The following is a 15,568-nucleotide window of genomic DNA, read 5'->3' on the forward strand; positions in this document are numbered from 1 at the left end:
TGTTCACTATATCTGTAAATAGAGGGCTATTTGGGATGCAAGCTGAGATGGGTTTGCTGATTTCAAACTCCTCCCATCCTGACGTTGTCCTCTGTGTATGTCCTTGTGTCCAGTGTTTGAGAACAAGGACAAGATAGTGATCGTGATGGAATACGCCAGTAAGGGAGAGTTGTATGATTACATCAGCGAGCGACGGCGGCTGAGCGAGAGAGAGACACGACACTTCTTCAGGCAGATTGTTTCCGCCGTGCACCACTGTCACAAGGTAAGAGATGCGCTGATCTGAGGTCACTTTTACTCTCTTCTGTATGGTAAAGGCTAGGACCTGGGGAAGGCTGAGCTGATCCTGGGCCTGTGCCCTAAGCCAATGGACATTTCTACAAGGAAAAGCTATGCAGTTGTCCCAACCCACACACATCCATTCTGTAGTTGGAAACCAGAGTTAAAGGGTACGGTACCCTACAGCAGACCAGAGTACATTACCCTACAGCAGACCAGAGTACATTACCCTACAGCAGACCAGAGTACAGTACCCTACAGCAGACCAGAGTACATTACCCTACAGCAGACCAGAGAACATTACCCTACAGCAGACCAGAGTACATTACCCTACAGCAGACCAGAGTACATTACCCTACAGCAGACCAGAGTACAGTACCCTACAGCAGACCAGAGTACATTACCCTACAGCAGACCAGAGTACAGTACCCTACAGCAGACCAGAGTACATTACCCTACAGCAGACCAGAGTACATTACCCTACAGCAGACCAGAGTACAGTACCCTACAGCAGACCAGAGTACAGTACCCTACAGCAGACCAGAGTTAAAGGGTACGGTACCCTACAGCAGACCAGAGTACATTACCATACAGCAGACCAGAGTACATTACCCTACAGCAGACCAGAGTACATTACCCTACAGCAGACCAGAGTACATTACCCTACAGCAGACCAGAGTACAGTACCCTACAGCAGACCAGAGTACAGTACCCTACAGCAGACCAGAGTTAAAGGGTACGGTACCCTACAGCAGACCAGAGTACAGTACCCTACAGCAGACCAGAGTACAGTACCCTACAGCAGACCAGAGTACAGTACCCTACAGCAGACCAGAGTACATTACCCTACAGCAGACCAGAGTACATTACACTACAGCAGACCAGAGTACATTACCCTACAGCAGACCAGAGTACATTACACTACAACAGACCAGAGTACAGTACCCTACAGCAGACCAGAGTACATTACACTACAGCAGACCAGAGTACAGTACCCTACAGCAGACCAGAGTACAGTACCCTACAGCAGACCAGAGTACATTACACTACAACAGACCAGAGTACATTACCCTACAGCAGACCAGAGTACATTACACTACAACAGACCAGAGTACAGTACCCTACAGCAGACCAGAGTACATTACACTACAGCAGACCAGAGTACAGTACCCTACAGCAGACCAGAGTACAGTACCCTACAGCAGACCAGAGTACACTACCCTACAGCAGACCAGAGTACATTACCCTACAGCAGACCAGAGTACAGTACCCTACAGCAGACCAGAGTACAGTACCCTACAGCAGACCAGAGTACATTACTCTACAGCAGACCAGAGTACAGTACCCTACAGCAGACCAGAGTACATTACCCTACAGCAGACCAGAGTACAGTACCCTACAGCAGACCAGAGTACAGTACCCTACAGCAGACTAGAGTACATTACCCTACAGCAGACCAGATTACAGTACCCTACAGCAGACCAGATTACAGTACCCTACAGCAGACCAGAGTACAGTACCCTACAGCAGACCAGAGTACATTACTCTACAGCAGACCAGAGTACAGAACCCTACAGCAGACCAGAGTACATTACACTACAGCAGACCAGAGTACAGTACCCTACAGCAGACCAGAGTACATTACACTACAGCAGACCAGAGTACATCACACTACAATAGACCAGAGTACATTACCCTACAGCAGACCAGAGTACATTACCCTACAGCAGACCAGAGTACATTACACTACAATAGACCAGAGTACATTACCCTACAGCAGACCAGAGTACATTACCCTACAGCAGACCAGAGTACAGTACACTACAGCAGACCAGAGTACATTACCCTACAGCAGACCAGAGTACATTACCCTACAGCAGACTAGAGTACAGTACCCTACAGCAGACCAGAGTACAGTACCCTACAGCAGACTAGAGTACATTACCCTACAGCAGACCAGAGTACAGTACCCTACAGCAGACCAGAGTACAGTACCCTACAGCAGACCAGAGTTAGCTCACACAATAAGACACATAATTGCCCTTCTGTGCCCATGTAGCAGCCCATCACCCACCCTCCCCTTCCCTCAGGCCCTCTCCACCTCCAGGTTGAGTGCTGTTCCCTGGGGAGACAGAGAGAGTGTTGGCCCTTTGTCCTCCACAGTCCCTACAGCTGGTGGCTATGACTGATGTCATTACTGTAGGTCCTGGTGGAGTGATGTCATATCCCCAGCTGGGAGAGACTGAGGGTGCATCCCAAATATAGTGCACTACCATGGGCCCTGGTTAAAACAAGTGTGCACTGCAAAGGGAATAGGGTGCCAGCTGGGAGAGGATGACTGACGGATAGGGCTGGCTACAGCTGCTGCTGACATCCTGGTGAGGGAGTTGTCGGGGGGCAACCGTGACATCCTGGTGAGGGAGTTGTCAGGGGCAACCATGACATGGTGAGGAGGGAGGAGCCGGACATAGAGATACAGTAGGTTAGGACAGGGCAGCGCTGCAGTGACAGACGGAAGGAAGTGTGGCAGAGTATAGACTTCCCCTGCTTCCTCCCTACAGATAGAGAGGGAGGGAGGGAGGGAGGGAGGGAGGGAGGGAGGGGGGAGGGAGGGAGAGAGGGAGAGAGAGAGAGAGAGGGAGGGAGGGAGGTAGAGAGAGAGAAAGAGAGAAAGAAAAGCGAGAGAGAGAGAGAGAGAGAGAGAGAGAGAGAGATAAAGAAAAGCGAGAGAGAGAGACAGAGAGAGAGAGAGACAGAGAGAGAGAGAGACAGAGAGAGAGAGAGAGAGAGAGAGAGAGAGAGAGAGAGAGAGAAAAAAAGAGAGAGAGAGAGGTCGGCCACATCTTTCTTTGAGCATATCTGCCTTCCCTGGTTAAGTGAATTATCAACACACAGAGCATGGTCAAACTGTTCACGTGGTTCATATTGAACCATGACCACACTTCCTGTCACTGCCTGAATTCCAAATGGCACCCTTATCCCTACATGCGCTGACTACTGCACTCATTACGACCTGGGCCCATGGGGCTCTGGCCCGAAGTAGTGCACTATGTAGGGAATAGGGTGGCGTTTGAGATGCGGATCCTGTGTCCCACATGTTTAACAGCTGTTTAGTGTGTCACCCAACAACACGGGAGATGTTTACAAGAATACATTTTGTCATTGAGATGAATTAAAGATGTTACATTTATATAGAACATGTGCCACTTGAAAATAACCATTGCGGATGAGCTCACCAAACATAGTAGACAAAAGAAAGGTGCGCATGTGTGTGTGTGTGTACGTGGGCATGTGTGTGTGTGTACGTGGGCGTGTGTGCGTGTGTGTGTGTGTGTGTGTGTGTGTGTAAATGGGTCACAGTTTAATTAGACTTGTCCTGTAATGTCTTTGTAGAACGGAGTGGTGCACAGGGATTTAAAACTGGAAAACGTGCTGCTGGATGAAAACTGTAATATCAAGGTAAGACCTTTGACCCTGTAGAGACATCCATCTCTTGTCTTTCATATTCTGTATTTCAACACAGCATCTTAGCGATAGGAACAGTCTCTTTACAGGTGCAATCAGGGATCTGCGAGTCTTATCCAAGGGTCATTTAACGTTGATTGCCATGATCTTCTCTCCTCCAGATTGCTGACTTTGGTCTGTCCAACCTTTACCACAAAGACGAGCTCCTTCAGACGTTCTGTGGCAGCCCTCTGTACGCCTCACCAGAGATCGTCAACGGCAGGCCCTACCATGGTCCAGAGGTACACACACACACAAAGACACGAATAGCCCACATGGCAGGGAACAAGGGAAATCCTTCTCTTCACTTCTGATCTGTGTCATTCTGAAACCCAGAGAGTCTTATTTCAGAACTGCTGGACTGATCCTGCTGTAAATTATACTCTCTCTGAGGCTCATGGAAATAAGACTCAAATCTAAACTCCCGGGTTCTCACCAGTGGAAAATCCCCAGAACAAATTCCCTATAACAGTTGGATAAGGGAAACACTGAAGGGAACCCCCATCCCAAAAAGTGCTCTTGCTCCCTGGGTCTGTCCTTAAGCTGACAAGTGAAGGTAGTGAACACCCGTTCCTGTCTTGGAGGAAGTTCTCACACACACACACACACACACACACACACACACACACACACACACACACACACACACACACACACACACACACACACACACACACACACACACACACACACACACACACACACACACACACACACACACACACACACACACACACACACACACACACACACACACACACACACACACACACACACACACACACACACACACACACACACACACACACACACACACACACACACACACACACACACACACACACACACACACACACACACACACACACACACACACACACACACACACACACACACACACACACACACACACACACACACACACACACACACACACACACACACACACACACACACACACACACACACACACACACACACACACACACACACACACACACACACACACACACACACACACACACACACACACACACACACACACACACACACACACACACACACACACACACACACACACACACACACACACACACACACACACACACACACACACACACACACACACACACACACACACACACACACACACACACACACACACACACACACCACACACACACACACACACACACACACACACACACACACACACACACACACACACACACACACACACACACACACACACACACACACACACACACACACACACACACACACACACACACACACACACACACACACACACACACACACACACACACACACACACACACACACACACACACACACACACACACACACACACACACACACACACACACACACACACACACACACACACACACACACACACACACACACACACACACACACACACACACACACACACACACACACACACACACACACACACACACACACACACACACACACACACACACCCCCCCCCCCCCCCCCCCCCCCCCCCCCCCCCCCCCCCCCCCCCTCCCCCCCCCCCCCCCCCCCTCTGTCAGGCCCAGCCCAGGTCAGCTCACTCATCTGAAAGGAGTCTCAACATGTTACCAAACATAGACCCAGAATGACTATGACTCCAGGAGTTCACTGAGTCCCATCATTTCATGAGGCATTAGGAGCCGCCCCTCTCCCACCCTACAGTAAATCTGACATAATGACCCTTACACCAGCTGACCCTGTCACCCCTCCTCTACTCCCATCTCCTTTAGCTTCCTGAGAAAAGCCCTTCCTCGGTTTGACACAGCTGGTCAAAGAGGCCGAGACCGACAGAGTCCTAGCCAACAATCACAGCTCTATATACACGCACGCACTGAGGTTATGGAGTCAGGGGAGTAGACTTCCCCAGAGACTTCCCCATTGTTTCCCAGCTAGCTGTGGTTTACAGAACACTGTGATTCCTGGAGATTATCTCAGCTAATCAGAGAATACGGCCTGTGTCCCAAATGAAACCATATTCTCTATGAGCCCTGGTCACTACATAGGGAATAGGCTGCCATTTGAGCCGAAGCCTACGGTCTATACTGTACCTCAGAGCCAAAGGCAACCTCATCAGAACAGAACCCAATCACTTAAGTCACAGACCTTGACATGGCTTTTACAACAGCAATCAGTGTGCAAAGAACGGAGTGTTTGGAGAAGATACAGAATCGTGTTATTCTTTCTGTTAAAACACATTAAAGGGCCATTATCTTAGCCAGCAGACGGGTGTGAAAACAGTAGGAAGTATAACCATGACAAACCAACAGTAGTAAATCAGCAGCCTTGAGGTCTGTGTGCTACTGAGGCCACCATACAAGAACGCTATGGACACTATTGTAACTACCAGCGTGTTGTGTTTCCAGGTAGACAGTAGTGTTTCCAGGTAGACAGTATTGTAACTACCCGTGTGTTGTGTTTCCAGGTAGACAGTATTGTAACTACCAGTGTGTTGTGTTTCCAGGTAGACAGTTGGGCCCTGGGAGTGCTTCTCTACACCCTGGTCTATGGGACCATGCCCTTTGATGGGGAAGACCACAATAAACTCATCCGCCAGATCACCAACGGAGAGTACAGGGAACCTACACAGTCCTCAGGTACTAGTTTAACTCTGTTGCGGTGTCCTCTTTCTTTCTCGCGCTGTTGCTGTCTTCTCTCTCTCTCTCTCTGTAGCTGTCTCCTCTTTCTCTCTCTCTCTGTAGCTGTCTCCTCTCTCTCTCTCTCTCTCTCTGTAGCTGTCTCCTCTCTCTCTCTCTCTGTAGCTGTCTCCTCTTTCTCTCTCTCTCTGTAGCTGTCTCCTCTCTCTCTCTCTCTGTAGCTGTCTCCTCTCTCTCTCTCTCTGTGTGTAGCTGTCTCCCCTCTCTCTCTCTGTAGCTGTCTCCCCTCTCTCTCTCTGTAGCTGTCTCCCCTCTCTCTCTCTGTAGCTGTCTCCTTTCTTTCTCTCTCTGTAGCTGTCTCCTCTTTCCCTCTCTCTCTGTAGCTGTCTCCTCTCTCTCTCGCTCTCTGTAGCTGTCTCCTCTCTCTTTCTGTAGCTGTCTCCTCTTTCTTTCTCTCTCTGTAGCCATCTCCTCTTTCTTTTGCTCTCTGTAGCTGCCTCCTCTTTCTCTCTCTGTAGCTGTCTCCCCTCTCTCTCTCTCTGTAGCTGTCTCCTCATTTCTCTCTCTGTAGCCGTCTCCTCTTTCTTTCTCTCTCTGTAGCCGTCTCCTCTTTCTTTCACTCTCTGTAGCTGTCTCCTCTTTCTCTCGCTCTCTGTAGCTGTCTCCTCTCTGTCTCTCTCTGTAGCGCTTTCTCTCTCTCTCTCTCTCTCTCTCTCTTGCTCTCTCCTCTCACTCTAGCTGTCTCCTCTCTCTTTTTGTAGCTGTCTCCCCTCTCTCTCTCTGTAGCTATCTCCTCTCTTTTTGTAGCTGTCTCCCCTCTCTCTCTGTAGCTGTCTCCTCTCTCTCTCTCTCTGTAGCTGTCTCCTCTCACTCTCTGTAGCTGTCTCCTCTCTCTCTCTCTCTCTTTAGCTATCTCCTCTCTCTCTCTCTCTCTCTGTGTAGCTGTCTCCTCTCTCTTTTTGTAGCTGACTCCTTTCTCTCTGTTTGTCTCCTCTCTCTCTCTGTAGCTGTCTCCTCTCTCTCTGTAGCTGTCTCCTCTCTCTCTCTCTCTCTCTCTCTCTCTCTGTAGCTGTCTCCTCTCTCTCTCTGTAGCTGTCTCCTCTCTCTCGCTCTCTCTCTCTCTCTCTGTAGCTGTCTCCTCCCTCTCTCTGTAGCTGTCTCCTCCCTCTCTCTGTAACTGTCTCCTCCCTCTCTCTGTAACTGTCTCCTCTCTCTCTGTTTGTCTCCTCTCTCTCTCTGTCTGTTAAATAATGCCATAGATTGCTGCTAAAGTCCCTGTCCGCCTCACCTTCCACTCTCTCCCAGATGCTCGTGGTCTGATCCGCTGGATGTTGATGGTTAACCCGGAGCGTCGAGCCACGGTGGAAGACATCGCCAACCACTGGTGGGTCAATTGGGGCTGGAAGACCACTGTGTGTGACTGTGACGTCCAGAAGGACAACAGTGGCTGCATCTCTTCTCCAACGCTAGCACGCTTTATCGATTGGCAGAACCGCACCACAGAGTCACCCAGGGTGGTGCCGGTCAAGCCCCCCCGCTCGGAACACCCTGCCGTACCCCCCCACGCTGGCCGCCAGCGCCTGAGGAAGTCCAGGAAGGAGAATGATAGCGGAGCGCTCCACCATCACACCGCGTGGGAAGACAAAGACAAACCAGGACTGAAGAGACCCAAGGGGATCCTGAAGATGCATGTGTCTGAGCAGAGGTCCCACAGCCTGGGGGAGATCGAGCTGAGTCGCTCCCTGCACTTCCACGAGGGAAGGGAGCTGCTCTCCAGCCCCGAGAGAGATGAGGAAGAGGACGATGATCAGGATCGCCTGGGGGTCTCGCCGGCCAAGATGGTGCCCACCCTCCCCAAGAAGGGCATCCTGAAGAACAACCAGCAGCGGGAGTCTGGCTACTACTCCTCCCCGGAGCGCAGTGAGTCCTCTGAACTGCTAGGGGGCAGCACCTCCATGGCCCCACCCGCCAGCTCACCAACAAAGAGGTCCATGGGGAGAAAGGGCATATTGAAGCGTAATGGGAAGTACGGCAACTCCACTTCCTTCCACAGTGGCTTGTCCAATATGAGCTACCACGGAGAGACTCTGGGGGACTCGGGCCTCTCTCGCAGCCAGAGTAAACCCTCCAGTATTGTCTGTGAGGAGATGGGTCTCTCCAGTGTTCCCCCCTTAATGGGAATGGATTGGTCTCCCTCCTCCCCGCAGCCACACGTCAGGGCCTGTATGTCGGCTGAGGATCTACTCCAGCTGGCAGGCTTCAGACGGGGCCTCCAGACGGCTGCAGGGGGGCTCCATGGGGGGAAGGTGGGGACCCGAGGGACACCAGGGTCTCCTGGTGACGACGGCAGCTTCTCTCTGCTAGGGGACATGGATGATGTGACCCAGGTCTACCAACACACCCTGGACATCAGCAGCAATCTGACCTAGAGGAGATCGAGTTGGGAGTTTGGAAGGGAAGGGACATGGGAAGGACAGACACACACTTGAACCTTCATTTCTGGGTTAGGACTGGCCAGGTGTGTTGTGAACTGGGCATCCCAGCCACCTTAATGTACTGAATCTACCCTCTCAGAGACAGTGCTGCTGTACATCTTTACATGTTCAATAGAGCTAAATAAGTATTGTGTTGTATGTCATTCAGAGTCACAAACCATGCTGTGGTGAAACTCAATGTAGTAGACAGTTAGGACTACTGTTCATGTTATCTCAATGTAACAGACAGTTAGGACTACTGTTCATGTTATCTCAATGTAGTAGACAGTTAGGACTACTGTTCATGTTATCTCAATGTAACAGACAGTTAGGACTACTGTTCATGTTATCTCAATGTAACAGACAGTTAGGACTACTGTTCATGTTATCTCAATGTAACAGACAGTTAGGACTACTGTTCATGTTATCTCAATGTAGTAGACAGTTAGGACTACTGTTCATGTTATCTCAATGTAACAGACAGTTAGGACTACTGTTCATGTTATCTCAATGTAACAGACAGTTAGGACTACTGTTCATGTTATCTCAATGTAACAGACAGTCAGGACTACTGTTCATGTTATCTCAATGTAACAGACAGTTAGGACTACTGTTCATGTTATCTCAATGTAATGGACAGTTAGGACTACTGTTCATGTTATCTCAATGTAATGGACAGTCAGGACTACTCTCAATGTAACAGACAGTTAGGACTACTGTTCATGTTATCTCAATGTAACAGACAGTTAGGACTACTGTTCATGTTATCTCAATGTAACAGACAGTTAGGACTACTGTTCATGTTATCTCAATGTAATAGACAGTTAGGACTACTGTTCATGTTATCTCAATGTAACAGACAGTTAGGACTACTGTTCATGTTATCTCAATGTAATAGACAGTTAGGACTACTGTTCATGTTATCTCAATGTAACAGACAGTTAGGACTACTGTTCATGTTATCTCAATGTAATAGACAGTTAGGACTACTGTTCATGTTATCTCAATGTAACAGACAGTTAGGACTACTGTTCATGTTATCTCAATGTAACAGACAGTTAGGACTACTGTTCATGTTATCTCAATGTAATAGACAGTTAGGACTACTGTTCATGTTATCTCAATGTAATAGACAGTTAGGACTACTGTTCATGTTATCTCAATGTAATGGACAGTCAGGACTACTCTCAATGTAACAGACAGTTAGGACTACTGTTCATGTTGTCTCAATGTAACAGACAGTCAGGACTACTCTCAATGTAATGGACAGTCAGGACTACTCTCAATGTAACAGACAGTTAGGACTACTGTTCATGTTATCTCAATGTAATGGACAGTCAGGACTACTCTCAATGTAACAGACAATTAGGACTACTGTTCATGTTATCTCAATGTAACAGACAGTTAGGACTACTGTTCATGTTATCTCAATGTAATAGACAGTTAGGACTACTGTTCATGTTATCTCAATGTAACAGACAGTCAGGACTACTGTTCATGTTATCTCAATGTAATGGACAGTCAGGACTACTGTTCATGTTATCTCAATGTAACAGACAGTTAGGACTACTGTTCATGTTATCTCAATGTAGTAGACAGTTAGGACTACTGTTCATGTTATCTCAATGTAACAGACAATTAGGACTACTGTTCATGTTATCTCAATGTAACAGACAGTTAGGACTACTGTTCATGTTATCTCAATGTAACAGACAGTTAGGACTACTGTTCATGTTATCTCAATGTAATAGACAGTTAGGACTACTGTTCATGTTATCTCAATGTAACAGACAGTTAGGACTACTGTTCATGTTATCTCAATGTAATAGACAGTTAGGACTACTGTTCATGTTATCTCAATGTAATGGACAGTCAGGACTACTGTTCATGTTATCTCAACGTAATGGACAGTTAGGACTACTGTTCATGTTATCTCAATGTAACAGACAGTCAGGACTACTGTTCATGTTATCTCAACCTAATGATAACCGTGTGTTATCTATTTATATTGTTGAAACAGACATATATTGCCTGTGTGTTTTGGTAATTTCAAGACGTACTGAGGTGTATGTACCCTTCAAGGAATGGTACTGTATAATAGTATTGCTTGATTGAATTGACATGAATGCCATACTTGATATTGGTCCTAATCCAGCAGGACATCTATTGTTCAGTATCACAGTGGGAAGGTTGAAGAGCAAACCGTGTGTATTGATATAAGTCTACTGTATGGGCCGTCCACAGGAAGTGCCTTTATTAGTGCTATGTTATCATGTACTGTATTTCCTGAAGGTTTATGGAGGAACAGATAGATAACCAACCAAACTCACCACACGAGACACAACTATAGGGAGGCGATTCACAGAGCTGTGACCACGCAGTCTCCCGAGTCGAAACAACTAGGACTTGTTCATGTTCGTAACCATTTGGTTTCACAGTAGAACTGTCGTTGTTTTAGAAATGGGACTGAAAGACAGAACGACTGAAAGAACAGAAGAAGGTGGGTAGAGACCTGTAGTCAAAACTTAAGTTGATTCACAGAGTTGTGGCTACAAGCCCTCCAGTCTACAGGACTAGCTCATGTGTAGGCCGTATGTAAATGAACTGTCGTTGTTTTAGAAAGAGAAATACTGAAAAAACAAGGGGTAGATAGACGTGAGTTAGTGGGAGGAGTTAATGGGTTGGTTGTAGAGGTCTTGTTTGTGGAGGGAAGTTGGGTGCTGGCCAGGGCTGTTACACCTCTTCCTCCCCAGACTGAAGACTGAGAGTGGAGAGAGAAAAGAGGGGGTTGAGAGAGAGAGAAAGAGAGAGAGAGGGCTGAGAGAGGGCTGAGAGGGCTGAGAGAGAGAGAGGGCTGAGAGAGAGAGAGAGAGAGAGAGAGTGCTGAGAGAGTGCTGAGAGAGTGCTGAGAGAGAGAGAGAGAGAGAGGAGATGATAGACAGAGAGAGCGATAGTAGCTTAATGTAGCTGGGAAAAGAAAGGGGGAGTAGAGAGAGAGAGAAAGGTTGAGTGAAAAAGGTAAAATGGAAAGAATGTTTGGAAGGGTGAAGGGAATTATGTTTCAGCTGACCGAATAAGTTCAGCTTTAAGTTGGGAAGATACACAGTTCAACACATTTCAGCTGAAAGTCATTACAGTCACTGTAGCTGAAAGTCATTACAGTCACTGTAGCTGAAAGTCATTACAGTCACTGTAGCTGAAAGTCATTACAGTCACTGTAGCTGAAAGTCATTACAGTCACTGTAGCTGAAAGTCATTACAGTCACTGTAGCTGAAAGTCATTACAGTCACTGTAGCTGAAAGTCATTACAGTCACTGTAGCTGAAAGTCATTACAGTCACTGTAGCTGAAGGTCATTACAGTCACTGTAGCTGAAAGTCATTACAGTCACTGTAGCTGAAAGTCATTACAGTCACTGTAGCTGAAAGTCATTACAGTCACTGTAGCTGAAAGTCATTACAGTCACTGTAGCTGAAAGTCATTACAGTCACTGTAGCTGAAGGTCATTACAGTCACTGTAGCTGAAAGTCATTACAGTCACTGTAGCTGAAAGTCATTACAGTCACTGTAGCTGAAAGTCATTACAGTCACTGTAGCTGAAAGTCATTACAGTCACTGTAGCTGAAAGTCATTACAGTCACTGTAGCTGAAAGTCATTACAGTCACTGTAGCTGAAAGTCATTACAGTCACTGTAGCTGAAAGTCATTACAGTCACTGTAGCTGAAAGTCATTACAGTCACTGTAGCTGAAAGTCATTACAGTCACTGTAGCTGAAAGTCATTACAGTCACTGTAGCTGAAGATCATTACAGTCACTGTAGCTGAAAGTCATTACAGTCACGGTAGCTGAAAGTCATTACAGTCACTGTAGCTGAAGGTCATTACAGTCACTGTAGCTGAAAGTCATTACAGTCACTGTAGCTGAAGGTCATTACAGTCACTGGAGCTGAAAGTCATTACAGTCACTGTAGCTGAAAGTCATTACAGCCATTGCAGCTGAAAGTCATTACAGTCACTGTAGGTGAAGATCATTACAGTCACTGTAGCTGAAAGTCATTACAGCCATTGCAGCTGAAAGTCATTACAGTCACTGTAGCTGAAGGTCATTACAGTCACTGTAGCTGAAGGTCATTACAGTCACTGTAGCTGAAGGTCATTACAGTCACTGTAGCTGAAGGTCATTACAGCCATTGCAGCTGAAAGTCATTACAGTCACTGTAGCTGAAAGTCATTACAGTCACTGTAGCTGAAGGTCATTACAGTCACTGTAGCTGAAGGTCATTACAGCCATTGCAGCTGAAAGTCATTACAGTCACTGTAGGTGAAAGTCATTACAGTCACTGTAGCTGAAAGTCATTACAGTCACTGTAGCTGAAAGTCATTACAGTCACTGTAGCTGAAAGTCATTACAGTCACTGTAGCTGGTACTATACATCCTTGGTAGAACAGCAGTGTGTTAGCTCACTGTGAGTGTTACATATAGATGACCTTCTCTCTCTACAGCCTGTGTGCTGCTGGACCAGTTATATGTGCTCTATGAAGCGTGGCTTGGTGAGAGGGCATAACCTTCAGTTCCACTCTAGAACAGAAATAACCCAGGCAATTATATGTTTCAGTGTGTTTGGGTTTCTCAAACACCACACGGTTGTTTAAATGTCTGGGTTTGTGTCCCAAATGGCACCCTATTGGTTACTTTTGAACGCAGTTCTATGGGCCCTTTGTGAAAAGGAGTGCACTACATAGGAAATAGGTTGCCATTTGGGACACAGGCCCAGACATTTAAACAATCGGGTGGTGTCCGAGAAACCCAAACAGACTGAAGCATATTAGTGTTGAGAAATCAATGGAGCCCCACTGTGGAAATGTCACATACGCCAACGGATAGCTCATCAAAATAAATCAAAATCAGCCAATGAATGATTCTGAAAGGTCAGGGGTCTTTATGGCTCAGGGCCCAGGGTGTTACCATAACAACCAACAGTCTTGTTAAGTGTTGTATGGACTGAAATGGTATTTTGTAACTGGATTTTACAGCGCTGAAAAATGATACTATGTTAGTATTTTCATAGGATTTGTTTTTAATCATGCTTCTGTTTTTGATTTTTCCAAAATATAGAAACATTGTATGGTTTTATTTTATGGGCAGAGGATGTGTACCAGGTCTGCCTTAGTAACTGGAAGGGGACCTGCCTCCTATGAAAACAGGGTTAGCGTATGTGTGTGTATAAGGGACTGAAGAGGTTAAAGTTCAACAACAGTAAAGAACAAGTTGTAAACACAAGTGATTCTCTGGGAGACACACACACACACACACACACACACACACACACCTATGTAGAATGTAATGGAAAAGAAAGGGGTGCCATCAAGTCTCAACAGGTCTAAGAGCCCCCAAGCTGCCCTCTGCCTAACTAGACAAAACAGATGTTAGCCTACATCTGTTTGTTACAATATGTCATATAACTATAGGAAAACTTGACTAGATATTATCTTATGATGAAGTATTATAATGTTATTTAAGCTTTATTTTGCTGCTGTCTATTAATAGTGAAGTTATTACTGTTACTATAGTTACTATCTGGTTATAGATGGTTCAACCTGGATCGTGCTTTTGTTTGTTACCATCACAGATGTGCTGTTCTGGTTTTTATAAAAACAGTTTCAGATTGTGTAATAGCGTTGTTCTCTACTACGTATTACAGTGGAAATCATGTATGTAGTCAGGAGAGTGAGGAAACCACAGATTCTCACAATATCTTCTTTCTGAATCATCTCAAATAAACAGCTCCATTTCAGTCTCTTGTCGTCTCTGGTGTGTGTTCTTGCGTGCGTCTATTAAAGTCTTCCCATGCTGACTCTAGTAAAAGTCTCCCTCAGCAAAGGAAAATAAGTACTCCATGTCCCTTGTTCTCCATGTTCCTCTTACACTACCTAGTTGTCAAAACAACCGTATTATAGCTGCAGGCTTTGTTTTCTCTGACAGCCAGCAGGAAGAAGACATGTCACAGACCAGACCAGTCCATATTTCTCGCTGAGGTTGTTGAGAAGATAAAGGAGAAGGAGGGGTATTTAACACCGCAGGGAATAGGTGTAGACTACAGTATGTCATTTAACACAGGAGGGAATAGGTGTAGACTACAGTATGTAATTTAACACAGGAGGGATTAGGTGTAGACTACAGTATGTAATTTAACACAGGAGGGAATAGGTGGAGACTACAGTATGTAATTTAACACAGGAGGAAATAGGTGGAGACTACAGTATGTCATTTAACACAGGAGGGAATAGGTGTAGACTACAGTATGTAACAGGAGAAGAGACATGTTCTGTTATCAGGACTTAGTGAACTACAGTTCAAGACAGAAGTGTGTCCCAAATGGCACCCTATTCTCTATATATATATTTTTAATTTGTTTTATTTAACCAGGCAAGTTTTTAAGAACAACTTCTTATTTACAATGATGGCCTACCCCGGCCAAACCCGGACGACGTTGGGCCAATTGAGCGCCTGCCCTATGGGACTCCCAATCACGGCCGGTTGTAAAACGGCCTGGAACTGAGTGTCTGTAGTGACGCCTCTAGCACTGAAATGCAGTGCCTTGGACCGTTGCGCCACTCGGGAGCACTACTTTGGACCAGTTTTGACCAGAGCTCTGT

The 15,568-nt window shown here is 46.5% G+C and overlaps 1 protein-coding gene across 1 annotated transcript in view; it reads left to right on the plus strand.

The window, feature by feature from the left end:
• Positions 1 to 14,709, plus strand: part of LOC110490703 (NUAK family SNF1-like kinase 1) — a 26,676-nt gene extending 11,967 nt beyond the window's left edge. Inside the window, exons 3-7 of the mRNA XM_036956928.1 lie at positions 114 to 265; positions 3,673 to 3,738; positions 3,906 to 4,025; positions 6,305 to 6,437; positions 7,743 to 14,709. Coding sequence (XP_036812823.1) covers positions 114 to 265; positions 3,673 to 3,738; positions 3,906 to 4,025; positions 6,305 to 6,437; positions 7,743 to 8,866 — 1,595 coding nt within the window. The 3' untranslated portion in view covers positions 8,867 to 14,709. The remainder of the gene's footprint in view (positions 1 to 113; positions 266 to 3,672; positions 3,739 to 3,905; positions 4,026 to 6,304; positions 6,438 to 7,742) is intronic.
• Positions 14,710 to 15,568: the final 859 nt, after the last annotated feature.

Source organism: Oncorhynchus mykiss, chromosome 21 (genome assembly GCF_013265735.2).
Source record: "Oncorhynchus mykiss isolate Arlee chromosome 21, USDA_OmykA_1.1, whole genome shotgun sequence".
NCBI lineage: Eukaryota > Metazoa > Chordata > Actinopteri > Salmoniformes > Salmonidae > Oncorhynchus > Oncorhynchus mykiss.